The sequence below is a fragment of the Branchiostoma floridae genome, chromosome 2 (genome assembly GCF_000003815.2).
Source record: "Branchiostoma floridae strain S238N-H82 chromosome 2, Bfl_VNyyK, whole genome shotgun sequence".
NCBI classification, from domain to species: Eukaryota; Metazoa; Chordata; class Leptocardii; order Amphioxiformes; family Branchiostomatidae; genus Branchiostoma; species Branchiostoma floridae.
This window is the reverse complement of record NC_049980.1, coordinates 18360434-18383939: the sequence shown is the minus strand read 5'-3', so window position 1 is coordinate 18383939 and position 23506 is coordinate 18360434. Positions and strand designations below refer to the sequence as shown.

Here is a 23506-nt window from a genome sequence, read left to right as displayed (position 1 = left end):
AAACAAGAAGAAGCTAACTGGATGCAGTACTGCATAGTTTACATACCATAGCTAACAGCATCCTTCAGCAGCTGCAGCTGTTTACCAGGCAAGGAGAGGTCAGCACGGTCCCTCCCTTCACTCTCTATACCAGCACCTGAAGTCATAGATGGTCATTACTTGAACTTTACAAACATTCTTTCCACTCTTTACATCTGAAGAAATATTACCCAACTTAAAAAACCTAGCCTTATGAATGCATCCATTCCATGCTCAGATGTTACTGCAAAACACCATACACACAGTAAAACATTTCTGTAGGGCTGAACACCATGCTTCCCTGGCAAACATACCTTTTCTTAGTGCTAAACACCTGTCCTTGGTGCTGAACACCATCCACACAGGCAAAAAACACCCTGTCCTTGGTGCTGAACATCATCCACACATGCAAAAAATACCCTGTCCTTGGTGCTGAACATCATCCACACAGGCAAAAAACACCCTGTCCTTGGAGCTGAACACCATCCACACGGGCAAAAAACACCCTGTCCCTGGTGCTGAACACCATCCACACACAAGTAAACATTATGTTCCATAGTTCTGAACCCCATTTGCACTCAGAAAAACACACCTGTTCCAGATGCTGAACACCCACTACAATTTTAACATCTTCCCAAAAGTTAAGTGCCCCCCTGCTATGTGTTGTGTGGGCTTACCTGTCCCCAAACACACCACCACCAGATCTGCTCCCTCCACTGCCATCTTGACCTCTTGTTGATCATAGTCCGTACAAACAGGATCTGACCCCTTACAGCCTGCAGCATGTTGGGTTTTCCCAGCGAGGCCAGATAGTCCTACATAATCATTAAATGACTGTTATTGTGCATCTGTCATAGTAAACATGCAAAAATAAGTACATGTATTCACAACTAACACTAGTAATGGAGTTGGTCAATGTGAAATGATAGAATATAAAGACATAGGATCAAAAGACTGTGTTGAATTACAGTACTTCAAATTTCATGCACATTGACATCTCTTATGGATAGAGCTATCTTTTTAAAACTTTTCTTATTAAAACATTTGCAGCTGTTACCTTGTAGTGGTGTTGATGAGAATTTGGGATCAGGGATAGGTGAATAGTCACCATATAGAGCAGGAAGATTGTCAGCAAAGGGACCAACTACCTGTTTGGGAAACAAGCATGAAAGTGTTTATCATGAGAATAAGGGAATGTCATTCACTTCTATATGGTAGTAGATACATACACTAAATACACAATCCATACCTTGGTAGTCTTAAGACTCATACCAGTGTTAATGCCTCCGAAGAAGCACAGTTTGAAAGCATTGTAGGTGTTCTCATGGAAATGCCTAATATACATACTGTACTACTGATAGGGATAATCACACAGTTCTTTATGGTTAGTTCTTTGGGTTTATTCTAAAGCAACACATGGAAAGTGCTAGAGACTGTAACTGTAACTTAAAGACAATAATGAGAGTCTTCTTACTGCTAGAGTGGTGACTTTACCAGACAGTGGTAGCACACTGTCATTGTTCTTCAGCAGTACAAATGTCTTCAGTGCCACCTCCACAGCTAACTCCCTGTGGTCAGCACTCTGTACAACATCAGTCACAGACAGCTTACTGTAGGGGTTCATCTGTGGAGGGTCAAACTCCCCCAGACGCATCCTGGTGTAAAACAGGGGCTTCACACGCTTCGTCAGGGTCTGAAATAAAAGAGTTTACAAACACTGACTTTGTGAGTCTATATCAGATGAAAAATATCTGTCACACAATGTGCCTGTGATAGAAATAAATCAGAAAAACTAAGGACTGGAAACAGCTGCACCACATGCGTCCTAAGCTTTGTGACACATGCATGGAATGGCATTTTTTGGCAAAAGAATGCAAAAATGTTAGGAAGTTGTCTTCTTGAAGTTTATCAGAACTAAATACTAGACCTGATCACACTTAGACAAATGCTTCTTACCTGGTTCGAGATGAGTCCACCTGCCACAGCCTTACTGATGTGATTATATGCATTGCTCAGCTTTGATATGGTCAGGTCCAGGTTGGTACCAGCATTCACAGCTGCTGCAGCCGTCTCTTCAAATGTCTTGGTGTAACTGTACAAGCATATGGAGCTGTGATTTACAAAAGTACATAGATCATAAAGGTACAGTCTTGATCATCAAATCTTTTGTAGTGCATTGTTGAGATGTGTTTTCATTTGCCTCTAAGCAATCAGAACATGGTACTATTTAGAAATCAATATGTAATTGGCATAAAACGACAATAGAGACATGCTGCCAAGAGCTTTTATGAATCCTTGATGAGTATGACTGTATGTAGTATTGACAGTGCACTTTGCCCTGTTGCCATGGATGTCAGTGTTATCTCGCAATGAAAAGGGAAGCTGAATAGTAAATCCCAGATATGAACATGTACACCCCCTGAATATTTTCAACTGAGTGATGATCTTACTGATGCTGCACCATGATGTTCTCCACTGCACCCTCATCACTTACAACGTAACCATGGAAACCCCAGGAGTCTCTCAAGATGTCCGTCAGAAGTTCTTTGTTGGCACAGGCTGGCACCCCACGGATGCTGCAGTAAAACACAGGTGGGGTCTTTGAAATACATGGGCATGCAGCAGTCTCTTGACTTGATATAAGGAAGGAGACATTTAGCCCTAATTTTTTGTCTGCTTTGTTTGTTGCAAATGTGGGCAATTTAGTTTGGCAGTCTGTCTATCTAAGGCTGAACACATGTAAGATTCAGATTACAACAAGGACTAAAACAAGACTAGTCTGCCAATTAATTAAGTGACAAAACATGTTTCCTGGTAAGTTTGCATGCTTAACTACATTGTGGCTATTACACAATTTAGATGTGTAAACCATGCAAAACGTCTTTGCCTAACATTATATCAACATAAGAAATATTGTGTTAAACATGAATGTGAAGCTAAATGAAGTCAGACCTGTTGTAACTACACATGATACTGTAAGTCCCAGCCTCCACACATTTCTGGAATTGAGGCAGGAAGGTCATGTGCCAGTCCCTCTCTGACACCTGCAGATTTTACAAAAATAAAGATTGCCTTACTCGTGAACATGATGCAATAAAAGCAACCATCTGCAACAACAGTTATGTATCTTCTAGGGGTCATAGAGATCTGTAACTAAATGAGTCCTGTATGCATAAAAGCATAAATCATCTCTGAGGTTCTTTTATCACAGTAAGACATATTTAGACTTCTATCAGAAATGGCTGATTTCATACGGCCACGTGGCGCGTTGGCACACCCGATCCCACGATGTCGGAAGTTAAGCAATACATGGTCCGGACAGTTCTTGGATGGGAGACCAACCTCACGAAGCTTTCCACGAAATCGTCTTCCGGGAGGGACGTAAAACAGGGGTCCGTGCTTGAGGAAGTGCCTTGACCATGTTAAACAGCCTCATTAGGCCACAGCAAGTAAATTCTATGGATGACATCAGCGCGCGCATTATTTTTTGCCTGATTTCAGGAAAAAAAGAATTTTTTTCTTCTGCAGGGATGGTCAACATGACGATAAAGTACCAAAATGAACAAATACATTGTGTTGTAGCCTAATAAGTGTACTTGTAGAAGTGACACTTGCGAGGTACCCAGGACTGTAGTTGTAGAAATGAAATTTATCGGATAGTTGTAAAAGTGACACCAATATGGAAGCTATGAGTGTGGTTACCAACTTTGTTGGTGATGCCAGTCTACCACTCTAGTTTTACTTTTACCACACCAGTACATGTCTTAAATACAGGAATGAATGCCTTGTTGGCTCTGATACCATGTTTTGTCCCTTTAATTCTTTCATCACAACTTTATGGTGCCTATTTTTGAAAATGTTGCCATCTTGTTTCTTTTCACCCATTTTGTTTTTTTCCACCCTATCGCACTATTTTTGCAGTCTGTAGAGGATGTCATCCATAAAATTTACTTGCTGTGGCCTTACTCATAATTTGGGTACCTATGTATTACTGATAAGGCTTACCTTAGCATCAAAACTGAACCTGGAGGCAGGTATGTTCTCTGGGCCTCCGTGAACATCGAAGTGTTTACATCCAGCGTTAGTTCTGATGTATCGAGGATGGTCGCCCTGTAAACCCATCACAAAGCTTTGTGCCAGTCTCCCACTCAGGTAAGGATCTTCCCCATAGGTCTCCTGCTCAGGAATATACAAGTGGTTCAATTCAAAGCAAATCTCTACTAATCACCTTTGCCAAGAAGGTTATATTTTATCCAAAATCTCACCATTTAAGTTCATCGACCCCTGCTTTAGTTATTCTTTTCCAAGGTTTCCAACAAAAAGCCCACTGCAGATCCAAAAAAGCCGTTAGGGGGCCCAAATTCACACCACATACTCCCTGTCCCAAGAGCTACCTATCACTAAAATCATCACTGCAGCACTTTCAGAAAATTTGACCTCAAAATTTGAAGCTCTGCACAGCACCTTGGGAAGCCACTAGGAGCCCCATTCTAAAACTTGACTTTAGTTTTTTTACATTTGTAGACTCCTACACACCTGCCAAATATCATGAAGATCCATCCACAGCATCTTGACTTATGCGGTCCACATGCAAACATACAAGTTCTGCTATAGAACCATATATAGGAAGTCACCAGGTCACCCATTCACTACTTAAACTAAGGGGGCCAGGCAAATATTACCCTTTGGACTTGGTAGTCAAACTCTTCTGGCAAATTATTCCAGGACTGATTTGTACCTGGTTCCTGCCCCAGAGAGGATGTCTCATGATGTTGATGACGGGACTGAAGCAGCTGATCCCAGTGTGATCTCCGTACTCCTGGTGCTGGGTGAAGTTGTTGTACTTAGCCCGGACTTCTATAGACGTGGCCTCAGCTACAGCATGGATCACTTCAGTACTAGGTGAATAATGAATTCTGAGCTGTTACAATAGACTTGTCTAACTGTTACTGACAATATTCATGATTTTTTTCTGTAATAAAATGAGTGTCATAGCTTTAATAGGGATCTGTTTGCATTTCGCACAACACAGAATGTTAAGCCTGTGTTGCCAACACAAATAAAGTACTGTTCGTCTGAATTTATCATAGAGTTTATCATTGAATACCCCACGCCTTGCAGATCCTAATAGAAGTGTGCTGCAACAGTCCCGTGATTTTCCCTACACTCCCCTCCCGTACATACTCTGATTTGTCCCTTTGATGAACAGGTAGGCAAACAAACATATTGTCCAGGGGAGCTTACCTGATTCTTACCTGTTTTACCTGATCAAAAAAGATCTTAATGTTTTAAACGGAAGATCTATCGATTTGCAAATAACTGACATGTAATCGTTCAGAACTTTAACTGCCGCAGGTATGATGGAAAACAGCATGTAAACACACACGCCCATACCGAACATGAGCGACAATCAACTATTCCACTTGATCACGCTGTTGTAGTTCCTGTATACCTGAACGTCGCGGCCAGTCCGAGAGCCTGCGGGAAGGACGTGGCGGGCCCGGCCTGGGGATCTCCCCGGAGACACTCGGTGTTCCACTGGTGGGGCTGGATCCCCAGCCGCGGGATGGCAGGGGCAGGCCCGTTAGAGTGGGCCCCTCCCCGCGACATCTGCAGGATCACCTCCTCCATCGTCAGGCGGCTCACCAGGTCGTCCACACGGTCCTGCCATGGCAACGACGTGTTCTGGAAGGGGTAACTGGCCCGGGATATGCTGAAATGCAAGGTACAGACTAGGAAAACCCAAACTTGGTTTGGAAGAAACTTTGCGGAAGTCGCCATGTTCGGGGTCACGAGAGCTCCCAAGGGACGAACCATGAGGGGGTGGGGGTGGGCGCGTAATGCAGAATGATATTTAGTGGCATACTACATTGCAATGTCATTGGTTATAAATGATTATGTCTTATAAGCGATAGTCATTAGACAACTAAATTCCGATTTAGCTTCAAATCTGACCAAAAATAGTTTCTAATGTCGTGGTCTGGCCCAAAAAGTCTCTTGTGTTTTCAAGCGCTCCAATCTGCTCTTATATGGCAGGGCGGTGTTTGCACCTGTTATTGACCTACTTGAACAAGTTTTAGAATCATGATGTGCAAATCAGTATAAAGCCACTTACAATGGACGGCAGTTATACCCCAAGTCATTCTTACACCACAAACTGACTCAAGCTATTGAAGTACGTTGTACATGTACATTTAGCAGTTCTGTTGCCATTATATAATAGCATATGTGTCGTGCAAAGTACTTCATTCATTAGTATCATAAAGATAAGACTCTTTACTGTAACAACTTTCAAAGCTCTTTGCCTGTGCACATAGATCTGCACTCACTCAGGTGTGAAAAGGTTCGACTGATGTGTCTTGCTCTTTTTGAGCTTTTAATGTGACATTATTGTTATTTCGTTAACAAGAACCAAATGAAAATTCCATTGTACCACAATCCACACATTCGCCACCCCACCCCTTACCCCTGGCCTATTGTGTCCACTAGCTTTAGAATATGCCACACTACTTAACTCTACACTATTATTTGTGCTCCAAATTAACGTTGCAAACCTCTGTAATTTAACCGTTATCATTTTTTCCAGATTTCGGCAGTTAGCATCGATTTGAACCATCTTGATATTAGATTATCTATGGAGCTTGAGTACAATCATAATTGTCCCTGACTCAGCAATATTTCCATAGTTATATTCATGTATAATTAAGATAACCAACACACTGATAATGTCGAAATACCGTGTGCTTTTATTACTGTGCTTTCCTTTGCTTTGCCATACAACGTGAGAGTGTGCGAATAAACGGTAATACCACCATGTCCGATTTTAACATTGCTGTAACATGTCTTGGGTAGTCTTTAAAAATGGTAATCTTTAAAAAAAAGTAGTTCTTATTATTCAAGCTGATAATAGTGAATAATTGGTCATACGAAACAACATAATTTCACCATCTATTATACGAAAAGGGTTAAATTACGATTAGAATATACACCGCGTTCCAATATTGGTATCAAAAAGATCTTCATTGATTGACAAAAATACAATTTTTGACTTGGCTTGTTATTGGTTCTTACAAAATATATTCTCAATCACCTTTGTTCTCGTCACTATTATATTGCTGTTTGGTTTCCTGAGACTGCGATAATAGGCACGTAATTACATACGTCTTCGTAACGCAGGAAAATGTTGCCTTTTGAAATGCAAAATAAATTCGTTACAGCACCGCATAAATAACTCACCATCAACTAAAAATAAGCAATAAGAAGGATATCACACTTTCCTATGATCCAAACACCATTTAACAAGTTTTAATTAGTTTTTGTTCGTCGACGATTTCCATTACTTCTTTACTAAGCAAGTGAATCAAACTTGGCGCTAAACACCACAACCCGCGATATATTTCACTATAATTACTCTAAATCTTTGTCTTCTGAGACGACGGATGCCAACTCTAAATCAAAGTAGCTTAAGTCAATCTATGTGCCTCTCATCTCGTTCAGATTATCTAAGCTGCGCACGACTACTGGTAGATCTGTAGGTTCCAGTCTTGGCGCTTGCCGGTTGCTCCACGCTTGTTCAAGACGAGCTTCCCGTCAACAAGGTCCAAGATGAGATCACCAAGGGCTGTCGTGATGATCTCATCGGAGTCGATCTGGAAAAGTCAGGGAGGAAACGTCAGTTGGTTGTATTGATTAATATCTTCCTTCAGATCAGTCTGAATGAAATTGTACCCTTATTAGTATCATTGGGTGGTTTGGACACCCCCCTTTGGAATCACATCAATACATGCAGCCCATCCCGTGTAATTTAAATGATAAATGAATGAAAGACCTTTATTGTACATTCATGCCTCGACGGGCTAGGTACAGGTCACTGATAACAGACATGACTGATAACAGAATAACAAATATATGAAAAAAAAAAAACAGGATACAATTTAACTAGTTGAAGGTGCTAAGCTAACAGGATGGTCGACATCTTCTCGCTTCTTTGTACAGGTGTAGATATAAGAACATATAATGTTTGATATACAGGGTTTGTCTAGGCGCATCAAAAATAGAAATTTATCCGTTGCATTAAGATGTTCAAAATATGGGAACTCTTTTCTGATATATTCATAAAGCACAATCCGTTCATTATGGTACAATTTACAGTGTAAAATAAAATGCTGTTCATCTTCTACATGTTGTAGATCACAAAATTGGCAGACTCTATGCTGCAGAGGGGTGCGGTTGTGCCTTCCAGTTTCGATATGTAACTTGTGGCAACTAATCCGGAGTTTAGTGACAGCCACTCTGTGCTGTATGTTTTTCACCATCAGATATTCTTCTTCTTTATAAATAGTCTTGAATAATCGTCTAGTAATTTAAATAGCCTAGAGCTTATGTATTCGTACAATAATCAGAGTGATGTTTTAGATAACAGTTGGCAAATCGATGGCTTAATTACATTACAATTCCTTATCATACAAAAAAAAACACAAATGCGCAAAGCCATATACATCATTCGTGAGAACTGATGATAGATGTTCGGTAACTCACATCCCACTTCTGTGCCTTTGACCCGGTGCGCCGGGCCAGGACCACCTCGGTCCCCACCTCGTTACGCCCGCCCTTCACTTCCAGAGCGAGGCCGCTGGACGAGCTGATGATCACCTTATCCTCCAGGTTCCACAACTGGTTCTGGCTGGATTGGGATGAGCGATTGGTGTATCAATATAAGTGATTATCCCCGAGATAAATACATCCGATAGTAGAGGTGATACAAATGTAGTGAAGTACCATTGTGCCAAATAGGCTCACGAGACCGTTACGACAATGCTTGACATAGTCTTGGCATTATTTCGTTAGAACGTGAAAGCACCACCCTTGTGCATCTCTAACTGAACTACTGTACATGAAGCTTACAGTGGCAACACTACGCAGCGAGAACACGACATACCTGACAACAGCAGCCTTCTGCTCCAAGTACAGGGTCCCACTGCGCTCCGTCAGACTTACTCCGCTCAGCATGTAGGTCATGAAGAATTTGTACTGGACTAAGATGGACATTAGGTCCTTCTTTGAGAAGTTCATACGGATGAAGCCACCTGACCTTCGTGGGGCTGTGGAAAGGAAGGTTGTCAAACCATAAAGTTAAACCGCTATGGCTCCGGACGGTATGCCTAGCTTCTGTAAATCGTGTTTTCTACAACCAGTCTGTAATTGCTTGCTTCATCTTTTCTCTGACCCCTTGTACAGCTAATAAGAGGATAATCACCTGCGTGAAATGCAGGTATAGTGTTGAGGTTTGTGTTTTGTGTGTTTTGGTGCGTTTCCGGCGATATATCTCCAGTACGCAGAGTTCTATTGCGATGGTATTTAGTAGATAGGTGTGGTGTGGTGGCCAGACGGTCAGGTTTGATTTTAGGCCTAATTGACTTTGAACCTTGTACAGAATGTTGATTTTCTGTGTTAATTCGGGGTTACTCTACTCTGCTTGGTTTTAATTGTTAATAGAAGTGACTCCAGAGGCACATAGGTAGTCTCCAAAGGAAGGTTTCTGTTGCCCCTGGCTACATAAGGGTCAAATTACATCTAAGTGGGCCTCATTATGGGCCATGCCATTTTCAAAGAGGGGTGTGTCTGTTATGTGGATAGGTTTTGGGAAGATGAAGGTCAAAGTTAATTTTGGCCCTCAAGTTGCTTGCTCTGGAATTTGTGAACTATATTATCTATGATTGGTATGTTTTTTTCCATAATAGGAGTTTAAATAACGTGTACCATTTGTACTTAATGGCAGGTGGAACATTTACAGATACCAACTATGCAAATTAGGGTATGTATAGTTCATGTGACTATCCCATGATTCCTTGGTAAATGATACTTCCATTTCATATGTGTGACATGTGTAACTTAGTTAGTTAAATGTCAGCATTACCATAGTTTAAGATGTAAATGTGAGTCATTTGTATAATTCGGAATTCTGCCAAAAGAACAGGTTTTCACATGTACAATATATTCTATCAGAGAAACCATTACTTAAAATGGATTTACAGCCATATTTGCATAGTCAGCCATATTTGCATTATTACAGAGACAAGATAGAACAAGAAATTTATTAAAAAAATGAATATTTCATGCAGGTGTGATGTCTCCAAACTCTTGTTCAATTTTGCTTCGGGGTTGTTCGTTTATTGGGTCTATAAGGTGCTGCATGGACGATTGCACCTCTTATGATATGTGATGTTTCTTACACAGATTTCAAAGAGGATATAAAACATGCTGCAGGGATGGGATAATGAGACGTGACATACCAGGTGTCTCTACTGCCTTCACTTCCTCAACAACGGTCTGCTTTACCTCTTCAACGACGGTCATGCTTCTGCAAAACGAAGTAACATGTGGACGTCCATTTTTGTCATCTTGGAAACATGAATCGATGTACATGCATATAAAAACTGTAAGTCACGGTTTAATTCTGCTACAGTATAGCGCGACTTACACTACCACGAGCCACAGGAAATAAGCACGATTGCAAGACGATTGTATAGGTCTGGACTTACGCAGATGCATTAGCACGCAGCTCGGCGCGCTCACGGAAGCACAGATCCCTCTCGGAAGTGACGCCCTCCAGCGCCACGCGCAGCTCATTCCTCTCCCGCAGGTACATGTCGCGCTCCCGGGTCATGGCGGCTAGATCACCGCGTAGGCTGACCAACTGCAGATGCAATGACAAATACACATGATATGTTTAGGAAAAAATAACTAAGGGCAAATTGACAGGTGATATTATTAAAATCTATCCAATACTGACAGACTTTCACTTTCCATGTCGGTGCAAATGCAATGGTAGGGCAAAAATTCCAGTCCAAGGCTCGGCTGATCGCCGGTGTGAAAATGTGACCCTAGCATGAACTCAATCAATCTTTCTTTTCTGTGACAAGGTAAATGTGGTTGGATCTAGATTAGAGCTCCCTGGGTTACACCAGCTTGTCTCTGATGTAGACGTAGTCACAAGCATGCCACTGTGCAGACCTGTGCCTCCAGAGTGCTGATCTGGCCCTTGAAGCGGCCCTCCAGCTCGGTGGTCTGGCTGACGGAGGTGGTACTGACGCGCGTCTCCAGACTGCTGATCATCCTAGTCTTCTCACTCAGCTCCCTCTGGTACCTGATCACCGATACACAAGATCAACACAGACGACTCATCACAGAGTTTTCGTTAAAACTATTATAATGCTTGTGATGTGATACTAAGCCACATTGTCAACCCTTTCCAAAGACCTAAGGTCAATGATGTGATTGCTCATGCAAGTGTTATGATAGCTAGTAGGCGATAAATACGATACAGTCAAAACTGACCACCCAGGGAACCAGTGAAATCTTGTATATGTGCACAGAATTCTTAATGATAATGGCAATAGGAAAATTATTTAAGCGACCGAAGGAACGTGGTCACATTGGATAGATGGTCCTTATGTAGAGATGGTGACTTGTGCAGTTTTGACTGTTCCCTCGTAGCAAGGGTTGAAACAATGTTGTTACGAACCTGCTCTCCATCTCTTGCAGCTGCCTCTCCAGGGCCAGCTTGGCACGGTTGAGATCGTCATAGCCGGACGACTTGCCGTCTATCTGTCCCCTCAGCTCCTTTAGAGCAATCTCCAGCTTCACGATCTGCTCGTTCTTCTGCCGCTCCAGATCGTGGATGAAGTCCTCCTTTCCACGGAGCTCCTTCTTGTGACGCTCCTCAGACTCACGGAGTGTCTTCTCCAGCATCATCTTGGCCTCCAGCAGATTCTAGGAAAACACGAAAGACATCTTAAAATATATTCACATTATGATGCACTCGGGTACTTTTCTCCACTTTTTGACAAAAATTAACTCAAAGTACCATACATGATGCAAAAATGTGTCTACAAATAAGGTCAAAAAATCGATAGCAAGTTAGAAAGAGAGTCGAACACCCAACTGTTATCAGTAGAGTGTTCTTTTCTCAAAATTATGACAACAAACATGAGTGGGCCGTTACAAAACAGTAAACCAAACCAGTAGTTACATGCACCATGCATTACCTGGTATTCCTTTGCCTTGCCAGACAACTCAAGGCGCAGGGCAGCCATCTCAGATTCCAGTCGGCTGATGATCTTGGTCTTTTCGTTGATCTCCAGTGTCCACTTAGCATCAACATCACGCTTGCCCTGTGTAATAATACGTATCAATAGTAATGATAATATGTATCAGTAAGTAAAGCAGTCATGAACGTAAATAAGTACCGCTTGATGCGCATTCTTGTATGCCATTCATATCCTTCAACTTTCGGCAAAAGCTCTGGCATAGTTATGTGACACGGAAAACATAGATCTCCACGAATCACAGCTTTCGTATGGACCACCCTTACCGCCTCCAGGTCGCGTTTCAGCTGAGCAATCTGTGCTCGTAGGTCAGCAATCATGGTGTCTCTCTCGCGGATGATGGCCAGCTTGCTGTCGATTTCGCCCTGCAGAGAGCCGATGCGACTCTCCAGTCCAGAAACCTGCTTCTCAAACACGGCTGAAGACTGGACCGAGGACTGCACGCTGTGGATCTGGCGGACACCGTGGGCGGACAAGTGGTTAGTTACATGTCATGTATATACTTTTCTTTTTGTTCTTATTTACAGTAGCTTTGATATTGTGTGTACCTAATTCCGTCAATGTCTTTATGACTGTGGTTTTCAGGATTTATATCCATACTTGATGAGTTTTGTGATGATGCACTTATTTGTGCCACCCAAAAAATTGTTGTGGATGATACTAACGTCTGCAATGATAAGTTGTACAGTTGTATCAGCTACAAACGTTGTCTTGCTCGCTGGGTGAGAATGTTCTAATACGAATGTTGCGCTATGCTTACCTCGCCCCTCAGGTCCCGGATCTGTCCCTCCAGACCGTTGATGATGTCCACCTTCGCCTGGACCTCCCGCTCCCTCCTGGCGTCCAGTTCGCGTAGACGGTCTTGCAGGCTGGCAATCTCAGACCTGACAGTAGTCGGTAAAGTCAATACGTTATACATATAACCTCGGACAACAAAAGCATTTAATAGTTTTTAACAACATTTCTGTAAATTTTTGCCCATGCTGATACTAAGGCTCACATACACATATTGTTCTCAAGTATATCAACACTTCAGAATGTTTGTACTTGACGGTGACCCAGGGCTGTCTCCAGGACCCGTCCCTCCCTCCCAAGAAGGAAATTTGCTTGCTGGGACGGACAAAAAAATCACCCCGTCCGTTCAAAAAGTCTGAAATTGTCATGAACTTGATGAAAACATATTTTTATAAGCTTGAGCCGTAGATTTAACAACGAAAGTTAACAGCATGGGCTTCTTAAGAATGAGTGGGACGGAGACAAATTTAAAGTTGAAGTCAAGTAGAACAACATGTGAAGGTACCATGGAGGTGAGTCGTTACCTTTCCATAGCATGAAAATGTAATATCACTGCAAGCGCGTACAACTTACGTGGATAGCTGGTTTACTAAGATTGTTTCTTATAAAGATGTCACATGAATCTGAAACCATTCCTTCAGCCATACAAAAGCTCGAGCGGCAAACATATAACTGGACTTAAGTTCTACGTAAGAGCTAAGTACCTGTAGCCGTTGATCTCCGCGGTGTAGCCAGCGATCTGGGACTTGTAGCCGTCGATCTCGGTCTTGAACTCCAGAGATGTGTTAGAGTTGCGCGACTCGATCTGCAGGTTGGTGGAGTGACATGTGGAAAGTGTATGAATGAGCTGGATGAAATGTCATATGGAATGAAACGACAGGTGGCGCTCATGACCGATCAATTTCAACAGTGCAATTTACGGATGGCATTTTTTCAAGCAGTTACAATACCTTTTATCTGATTGCATTTTTGGATTGTATTTCTAACATTGTTTACATATTATGAAAATACTGCCTAAGTATTTTGTACACATCGTCGCACCTCTTGGATCTTTTCCTTCAATCTATCCTCCTCTACCTCCTGTACGCCGTTTAACTAGCGCAGAGATAATGTGGGATTGAAATGGAATTGGAAATGTAATCATGGCAATGTCCATGGAAAAGAAAAGGAAAATTAACTATCTAAAGAACACAAAAATTCACATTTTTTGCGTTTCAAGGTCATATCAGATTCACGCTACGATTATTGCGTATATATATCCTATTTTTCTCAACATGGTCTAAAACAACTTAGATTAAGTCCCCTACCTATGAGGAAAATTGGTCAACTTGTATCGTCTTAATACCCCTGTCACACTATATACGATCTTCGGATGTACTTCGCGATCGCAGGAAGGTCGGCAAATTTTAAGATCTTCAGAGGGTCTTGCGTATTTGTCGCCCAAACACTGTCCCTGTCACATTTAAGCGAGGCTCGTGCGATCGCCGGTATTGTCCTGCGACTTGTCGATATCTCCTACGACTTGTCGCTTATATTAAGAACATATTTCGCTGCACCGTGACCATCGTACGACCCCGACCGGCGATCACGAAAAATCGCGGGATGATCGTAAGACATAGGACGTCTTACTCACGAAAATGTCACTTAGAGCTCGCAGAAACGTCGTCCGATCGATTTTCGCGTAATGTGACAGGGGTATATGCAAGCAGATTTTTGATAAGACGTTTTGAAAGGAAATTTCCATGTTGAGATCCAAGGTACCAACCAGCTTGAGCTGCTCCTGCAGGTTGGCGATATCAGCCCTGTACCGCTCGATGTCAGCCTCCAGGCGGGCGAGCTCCGCTTTGTGTCGCTCCTCTACTTCCTCGATGCTCACGGTCTTCGCTGAAAACAAAATAGAACAACTCGTAAGGGATGTTCACGGCCTCAGCAAACGACAAATGCTTCGTTTTACCTGTTTTATTAATTCAAGCAAGAGACATCATTCTCGAAGTCGTACTTTGAGATGCTTCTTGAGCTGCAAATTCTATGGCGCTGTAACGTTCCTCCTCCACTTCCAGCAGCTCCCGATAGGCGGCGATCTCTGTATCCAGTTTGAGCTTGAGATTCATCAGGTCCTGGTACTCCCTCAGCTGAGCGGAAAGTCGGGCCCTGAGGAAACCAAACCCAGCATGTTAGTATTGGTAGCATTCTGTTTGTTGGCAGACTGCCAAACGACTACAGTAAGGCAGTCCTTTGGTTCAACTTGACTGGTGTCTGGATGAGTCAATGATTTATTCCACTAGTGTTAGATACACAAGCGTGAGAACCCACTTGATCTCGGAAATGCTAGCCTCCAAGTCCCTGATGGCGTCCTGTTTGGCGTTCAGGTCCCTCTCGTGACGCAGTTCCTGCTCGTGTAGCTGCTCACGGATAGACTTCAGCTGTGGACACAGACGGCAAACAAACGTCAGAATAAAAAGCTACTTCTAGTACTTGGTTGTCTGTTTTTTAAAGAGACTTGTTAGGTGGTGATTTGTTCGCTATGCTTATGACTTTGATATGTACTATAAACCAAAGCAATTGCTTATATTGACTCCATTGTGCAACGTTGACTCGATATCAATGTTCTGTCTAACATAACGCGCCTTTGTTCATTACTATGATGCGCATACTAGTATTTATCAATGAAGTGTATATGCAACGCCACAAATATTTACCTGGCCTTCGTAGCTGGCGATCTTCATCTCTGCGGTTGTAGCCTTCGACTTCCACTCGCTCAGCTCCCGCCTCAGGCCCTCGATCTTCAGCGTGTCGTCCTTTTGGATCTTGATCTGTGAATTACAGTTCTCCCAGTTAGATGACTTGTTAACCTTCAGTCTCTATGATAGCCATTCATTTGTTACCAAATTTGTATTGATGACGGGATTAGGTAGCAGGGTGAAGTTAAACTAAAACACAGACTTCAATTGTAATACTTTTCCTCTGCGATAGGGTCGCAGAAAGATTGTTGAGGTTATCCCCTGCAGTTCGCTTGACGTGCTAACTAGTGGACAATCTTAACTAAGGCAAGGAAACCTAATTGGACAACTAAGATGGTCTAATGCTATGAAAGATCCCAGAAATTGAGTATGGATGGATGAAGCGCAAAGAGTTTATCTCACCTTTGTCTCGGCCCAGTCTTTAGCCTCTTGCTGATGCCTGCGGATTGTCTGTTCGTACTCAGCCCTCAGGCTGTCAATCACCTCCTGCATCTCATAGGTGTGGTCCGACTCGATGACAGCCGGCACCACGGACATGCGCTGGCGCAGCTGGTCCTCCAGCTCCAGGATTTGCTGTTACACACGGAGGGAAATGGTAAGGTGTAGGTCGCGGAGATATCATAGCAAGAAAGTCTTGCAGTGAGAGCGCAACAGTACGGTTATCTTTCTCAGGCGCAAATAGAGTGGTTAAATACGTAAACATTTGTACTTTTAGCACAAATCTTTGCTTTCACTAAGGACAACTGCACTTTCTATAAGGCCCAAGACTTAATCGTATGATTCTAAAGACTACAAAACACACAAAATGTAAAACAATTCGTTCTTTAGCTATGAAATTAATTGAGATATTTTTAAAACTTTTGTCGCTTAGTCGTTGCAGCTCAGTCGTAGCTTGCGTGGAAAGAGTGCGTAACTATGTTGTAGTACAGTGCGGACACCACAGACACTTACCTGCTCATGGTAGTCGTTCAGGAAGGCGATCTCGGTCTTCATGATCTCCAGCTTACTCTCCATGTCCACCTTCACCACAGTCGCGTCGTCACAATCCTATTAGAAGAGCGAATATGTGATGAGATGGAGATCCTTGGTGTGTTACATGTCGTTTCTTACGTCTATATTCAATTGTCAGCTGACACATTCAATTGTAAATTGTTCAGGATTGCAACTCTTTTGGGCACCAAAAGCGGTCATTATGTCTTTCCGTGTCGCGAACGTCTAATCGCATATTGGGCGTAGTTACAGTAATTGATCTGTGTGTCTGAAACTATGTGTTGAGGCCTCCTAGCGTACACGCGCGTAGGCGTAATTTGCGATTCGTGCCTCTAAATGTTTCGGGGAAAAGGGGAGATACGGGTCATTGCATAGCGACCATGAATCACATAGTTTATCTTTGGAATGAAACATCACAACACACTCGTGATTGTAGAACAGAGACTATGATGCTGTCCAACCGGCTTTTCAACATTACGTGCCACCAGCGTTGGCATTTCTTACATGTCTTAAGTCTTAAGGTATGCCTGAACAGGAGACAGATCAAAGGCCAAGCTGTCACAATACACTCTTACATGTATGTCATATTCAAACACTCACTAATTATTGCTTCATCTGCAATAATTGTATCGACACAGCTGAAATCTTGACACAACCTACTTTCTGTATGACATTTCTGTGGGATAAACAACTAGCCGTGAATGTTTTGTGCTCGGTTTGTTTTGTGTAGACACTGATGTTCGTATGCAGGGGTTCCCAGCCTTACCTTCCTCACAGCTGCCAGCTCCACCTCCAGATCATTGATAATCTGGTCAGCACTGTCCAACCTGCGGGACAACACAGCAAACATTACAGAGGAAAGAGTCACGTGTATTTCGATGCTTACTTCCAAAACATCAAGATTTGCCAAACGTTTGTCTACTTACTTTATTAGAATTGCCGTACTCACTATGTAGGGTAGAAAACGCAAAATGTCATACACAGCATTATTTTTCAACTTCGTAAGGGCACTGAAAAGTGTTCATAGCGTCAGATCAATGCTCTAATGATAAATCATCAAAGTGTGTAATAACTGTAGGCGCTCTTGCCACTAGTGACCCTAAAACAAGGTATGCTGGGACACGGTGCCACTTTGCGTGATGTTTTGCTTGGGAGACGCCGTGACTGTAGTTTAATGCTGGTAATAATCAATCGTAGCTGCTTTCCACATCTTATCTTTCGATTCATTTTCAGTGTATATCTATACAAGGCTTCATTCCGGAGCTATTTACTTTACTCGTTTTGGCTTTTTTACCTTGGGTGTTCCTTCGCGTCCATGTGTGTATAGAAGTATTTGACTTGGAGTTGGAATGACAGGTTTGTTACAGCTGGACGACATTGCTTGCGACATTTATGCAGGAATGAAGATAATAATTATCCTGTACTGTAACTGAGCCTGCGGCGGGGTCAAATTAGACGCACTCACCCAAGACGCGTCTTGTAAACGTCGGAACCAGGTTGGCCTTTTTTTGTTTTTTTGTTAATGTCAGTCTACAACCTGTCAGGAAAACCCTTCTCTCAAATTCAAATCAATTTGCGTATCTTTCTAATGGGGCAGTTTAGAAATTTCACTGGTAACTTTTGTCCTAAACAATTATCTCTGCACCCATTGTTAAGCGCCCGGTGTAAGCGGTAAGAGAGGTCGGACCAGTTTCCGTCAGTCCATAGAGAACACAGGAATGTGTGATCATCTGCAGTGATAACAGGTTTTCATCCTCCTCTATTAACTTACAGCTCTTTCTGTAAGCCTAGTGTCTCCGTGTTGCACACAGTGTTTTTTTCGAAAGTAACGAATTGTTTATTTTCTTACCCAAGTCTTTGAAGAATGTACTATTTGTTGATATCCACTACAAGAACATGTTTGTTTTCAAATAAGAAACTATTACACGTTTGTGCTATACTGTTGATGTGTTTTAAGACTACCCGTGCTACCACTCTATGATTTACATCCGGGCTCTAAATTAAAACGTCGCCGAGGTGGGAACAGGTAGGCGCAGTACTTCTCACTATGGTAGGCGGCAGAGGGGAGAAGAATGTTTGGCCGCGAATGAGCGCTTCCCTTTCTTTCAAAGACCATGGGTTAAGACTGGTATATCCTCGTCTGGCTATGCTCTGATACTTCACATTCCTCCTGAAAGTAATGATAACATGAATTGTGTGGGACGCTTTGCCTCGCTTTGTCATTTGCAACGCAAATGCTCTAAACAAACAAATTATGATGCAGTAGACTGTTTCTGGACTGTGTTATGACGCGAACACACCCCGTATAGGCAGAGTCCGCTTGTACTTCCGGAATAGCGATAAAAATTCAGTAATTACACAATATACCTCCCTTTCTCCCGATTACGCTGTACAATTCAAGGCATACAGACGTATTTGCTGTCGCCGCTGCATGCTCTGGACGCAGAAGAAGGCACATTTTCCTTTTCATGTGTAGATTTTATTCCATTGGTGTATGGATGTACCGACTGATTTGTTCGTTTATTGAACTGATTGGCTATTGTTTAAGTTAGATTTTAAGTAAAACAACAATATTCGATAGTAAGGTAGCTGTTAATTAAATGGTTGGTTGGTTGGTTGGTTGGTTGGTTGGTTGGTTGGTTGGTTGGTTGGTTGGTTGGTTGGTTGGTTGGTTGGTTGGTTGGTTGGTTGGTTGGTTGGTTGGTTGGTTGGTTGGTTGGTTGGTTGGTTGGTTGGTTGGTTGGTTGGTTGGTTGGTTGGTTGGTTGGTTGGTTGGTTGGTTGCTTAGAGGGGCGAACGGGCAATTTTTAATGATTAATGTTGTTGTTTTTATAAACAGGATTTAGATGAAATGATGGAGTTGACTCCGTCCGTAGTTATTGTCTTGACTACAGATTAGTTGAGATGTGTAGCCGCACACGCTGCACCTGCTACAAGGGATCGCAAAGAATGCTGGGAATGCTGAAAACCGGTTCCTGTGGAATGTCGTGGTGTGGGCGTTGGCTACATCTGTGTGAAAACCATGCACCGTGGGCTCTGGTTTTAAGAAACTAACTTTGCGGAAATCATAATATGTTTTCTCATAAATGTACTATTGTAGATATTCTATGATCAAGATCGACAGGTGTACATACAAACACTCATGAATACAATCGTCAAGATAAATCAAGTTAAGACACGATAAATCAAGTTAAGACAATGATAAACTCTATAGATTCAAATCTAAGATTTCTCTCAAATATTACTGAAGCATTAGTTACACTTTACAAAAGAACAACCTTGGAACAGTGCTTTACGCTCGCCAAAAGTCACACCTGCTATGCATATGGGGCTTTATCAAGCAATTAAACAAAACAGTAATCAGTAGTTAGTCCCTGGAGGATTGAAGTATGCTGAGATGACGACATACTTCATTGCATTTTGCAAACTCTTCAGGTTTAAGATCGCATTTCAAAGTTGGTCACCTTATTAAAGTGTATTTATCGCTTGTTGTGACATAAATCTCCTGACCATCAATGTGTATTTGACAGCACAATGTGCATAATGTGGATGATGATGAGAATGATTCAACTGAGTGGCACTCTTTATGTAACAGTTACTAACACGCCCACTTTGTTTCCCGACATTTTGGACTTCATCTGGTGCACTTTTCACATTTATCTTACCAATAGTTCCTGTAGCTGACTATTTCAAACTACTAGTATCTCGTTACGGGTGCCATACAAAATGTAGACCAACTGCAGCTGGTCGTTACTCCGATGTAGTGTTGTCTGTACTTTCTTGCCTTTCTTGCCACGCCCATCGTGTGCTTTTGTCACAGTTGTAAGAGTTATCCCATTGTTTTTCACTGTGATCGTCCCAGACAACTGAAAATTACCCCCCAAAAAAACCTCTTCTTGTTGTTGTCAATTTTCTTACCCTTCACCAATGTTCACAAGTTGTGGCGTACCTGTTGTTGAGTTGTCCGATCTCGGTCTCGTACCCTTCGATGCGGACCTCGAGGCGGGTCTTCTCGTGGTTGGCGGCCTCCAGCTCCTGACGGAGAGCCTGCATCTCTCGCTCCCATATCTCCGGCAAACCCGACTTCACCTCGACCCCGCTCGACTGAAAAAAAAATAAAACAAACAGGAAGGTTATCGCCAGGACCGGACTTCAAATATAAACCTTTAAATCCAGGACACACAGAGAGAAAGTGCACTGTTCGTGTGTGTCTAAAGCAGATCAATTTATGTTTTTTAGATGTTAAATTGGTTTAACCACGCATGTCTGTGGGTGACTTAGACTATTTGATGTTGTTTGCTTCTGTCTGCAGGACACATAGAATTCGGATTTTAGGCGAACAGTGTTGGGGTTTACACGTGTATACCGTGCGTGGGTATGCCATTTTTCAGAGCATATCAAGCTTTACTTAGTTAAATAAGATGATGTGTTTTGAATTCATCAATATCCCTACAAGACGTAATGATTGGTTTACTCTATGTTCTACTCATCATGCGTTTTATTCCGTAAGAAACTTGCTGGGTAACGTCCGCGAATTCCAAAGCACCTGTTACATGCTTTGCCCCGGGGATTTACTCACAAAGATATGGTCAGTGATTACAGCACATCTGGATTTTAAAAGGTGATATTTCATACATCCTGTATTACAAGATAGTAATATCTTGCTTCAACACATAGTAAGTGTGATGAATAAAAGGAAGAGAAGATCGTTACGGTTGTTTTTGCAGACGGAATGAGTAGTTTAAAGCCCTATGTGGACATATGTTCCCTCATGAGAATTAAAGCACTCTCACTGGTACGCGTTACATGTAGGTGTGTGTTTCTTTACTTTCTACGAAGCTGTGTATACAAAAGCAGAGTGGAAGTCACCTGCTCCAGCATTGCTTTTAGCTGCATGTTCTGGTCCTCCAGCTGGCGGACCTTGCCGAGGAAGCCCACCAGGCGGTTGTTCAGACTGCTCAGCTGCTGCTTCTCGTCCACACGGAGGCTCTTGGATTCTGCCAGAGAACCCAGGGAGTTTTGAAGGTCTTCGACAGTGACGCCGCTTGCGAAGAAGCTGCTGGTGCGAACGCCTGCTGCTCCATTTGCCCCGGCCCCGCCAACCCCGGCCCCGGCGCTGACCCCGCCGGCACTCTTCATGGTGGTGACCTGATACGAGGACGACCGGCCTCCTCCCACCGGCACCAGCGCACCGGACCCGCTGCCGATCCCCCAGCTCCGACGCGACGCCCCCGAGCCCGCGCCGCGCCTGGTGGTCGACTGTGTGTAGTAGGTTGGCATTGTCGGTGAGAATAACACCAGTAAGGAGAAGAAACGGAGAAACACTAGCCGCGGCTTACTGGCACCACGAGGACAGGTGTGTAGAGCGGAGTTGCCGAACACAAAGTGTGGCAGGGGTAACAACACCTTTACCCCTACCTGAGCCTTTATTTTTACAAACCAATAGAAATCTTCCTCACATTGGCTAATACGGTTTTCGTTTCTTCATTGGGCGTTCTGATTGGCTTACAGTTGGCAACTTGACAAGACTAAGGATACATGCCCTACAGTAACATGTGATTTCTACTATATATATGCCCCGCCCCTTTAGGATTTGTGGGAAATCCTGTGTTGTCTGTCAGGATATCATTCTGTAATGAGAGAGACTTGTTCTTCCAGTCTGACCACACACTGTAAATGAATTTAAGTTCGCGGAGATTAAATTTAGCAGCAGCGGGAAAACGGAGTGTTCGCGGTGGTTTTATGTTCGCGGTAGCGCCATAAACTGCAGTCTCATATTGTAATGGAAAAATGTTGGCGGTGGTTTTAAGTTCGCGGGGAAGTGGTCACCGCGAAAACCGCGAACATAAAACCATCGCTAAAATTTCTGCATTTACAGTATTGTGATACTGAACTCTTGAAAGCAGATACATGATCAGCACTTTCTTTCCTTCAATAGTCTTCAGGCACGACAATTGATCCATACATGAAGAAAACTACCTGTGTGATTCGGGGGTTCCGCGGCAATGGCCTGGGGCCATGGCACATCTTTTATCCGCTCAAGATGGAAAGTACTGATAACAGTTTGTCAATACTAACAGGCAACACAACAGTGTACGTTGAATAGAGTCATGCATGCTGAAGAGGTAGACAACGCTGCTGTGGACCGAGTTCCAAATGATAAGACAATAAGAATCAAACAAATGAACGAATCACACAACATGATATATATTTTTGATATGAGGAACTTTGTCACCAACAATTTGAGCATGTGCAGAATGGTTCACACAGAAGCTAGAGGGAGAAGGTCGGGACTACCCTGTTTAGTGAATCACATTTTCTGTGGATCAGTGTTTTATGCAGTAAGGATTTCGCGTCCTTATTACACAGGATTTAAAACAATAACTAATTCATAGCCAGATAACTGGTTAAATAATCATTTTGGACAAGCATAGCGAAGTTACTATCTGTGCAGATAATTTTATATTGCGAAGTTTAGTATAGAGTATCACTTTATGTGCATCTTACTCTGGTCAGTGGTTGTTGTTTTGAAATTCTTGACTGACATTCATCTGTCCAAGCCAGAATGTGGTGACAAAGCCATTTAGCTCACTTAGATGGTGGAATCCCGGAGGAGCGGCTAATTGGTTTTTCTATCATTTTCTCGATTAGAGCCCAAAGGTAGGACCGCCCATTGTCTGCTTGATCGATTGCTCAGAAGAATGTATGGAATCAGATGGCATGCAGAGTGAACATTTCTCAGCCACCAAGTTCACCAAGGTGTACAAGTCAGAAGGGAACCCAAAACAAACAGTAGGAACAATAGTGGGACAGAAGCGTGTCCTTAAGTGCTCCAAAGAAATGACGAGATTTCTT

At 42.8% G+C, this 23506-nt stretch overlaps 2 protein-coding genes across 2 annotated transcripts in view; both read right to left on the bottom strand.

The window, feature by feature from the left end:
• Positions 1–5845, bottom strand: part of LOC118407165 (probable beta-D-xylosidase 6) — a 7120-nt gene extending 1275 nt beyond the window's left edge. Inside the window, exons 1-10 of the mRNA XM_035807590.1 lie at positions 5471–5845; positions 4757–4916; positions 4024–4194; positions 2971–3062; positions 2469–2594; positions 1975–2110; positions 1493–1711; positions 1076–1166; positions 696–833; positions 47–136 (exon numbers count right to left, since the gene is read on the bottom strand). Of these exons, the coding sequence (XP_035663483.1) occupies positions 47–136; positions 696–833; positions 1076–1166; positions 1493–1711; positions 1975–2110; positions 2469–2594; positions 2971–3062; positions 4024–4194; positions 4757–4916; positions 5471–5835 (1588 nt within the window). The 5' untranslated portion in view covers positions 5836–5845. The remainder of the gene's footprint in view (positions 1–46; positions 137–695; positions 834–1075; positions 1167–1492; positions 1712–1974; positions 2111–2468; positions 2595–2970; positions 3063–4023; positions 4195–4756; positions 4917–5470) is intronic.
• An 896-nt stretch (positions 5846–6741) lies between these two features.
• On the bottom strand, positions 6742–22051 carry LOC118407145 (neurofilament light polypeptide-like). The gene is given in 21 exon segments (XM_035807567.1): positions 6742–7667; positions 8557–8701; positions 8957–9009; positions 9012–9119; positions 10311–10378; positions 10560–10714; positions 11032–11164; positions 11543–11790; positions 12066–12191; positions 12392–12577; positions 12886–13009; positions 13625–13725; positions 14686–14804; positions 14920–15071; positions 15234–15343; positions 15620–15733; positions 16064–16234; positions 16613–16708; positions 17418–17478; positions 20601–20755; positions 21521–22051. Coding segments are annotated over 20 exon segments (2721 nt in total). The 5' UTR covers positions 21932–22051; the 3' UTR covers positions 6742–7667; positions 8557–8671.
• Positions 22052–23506: the final 1455 nt, after the last annotated feature.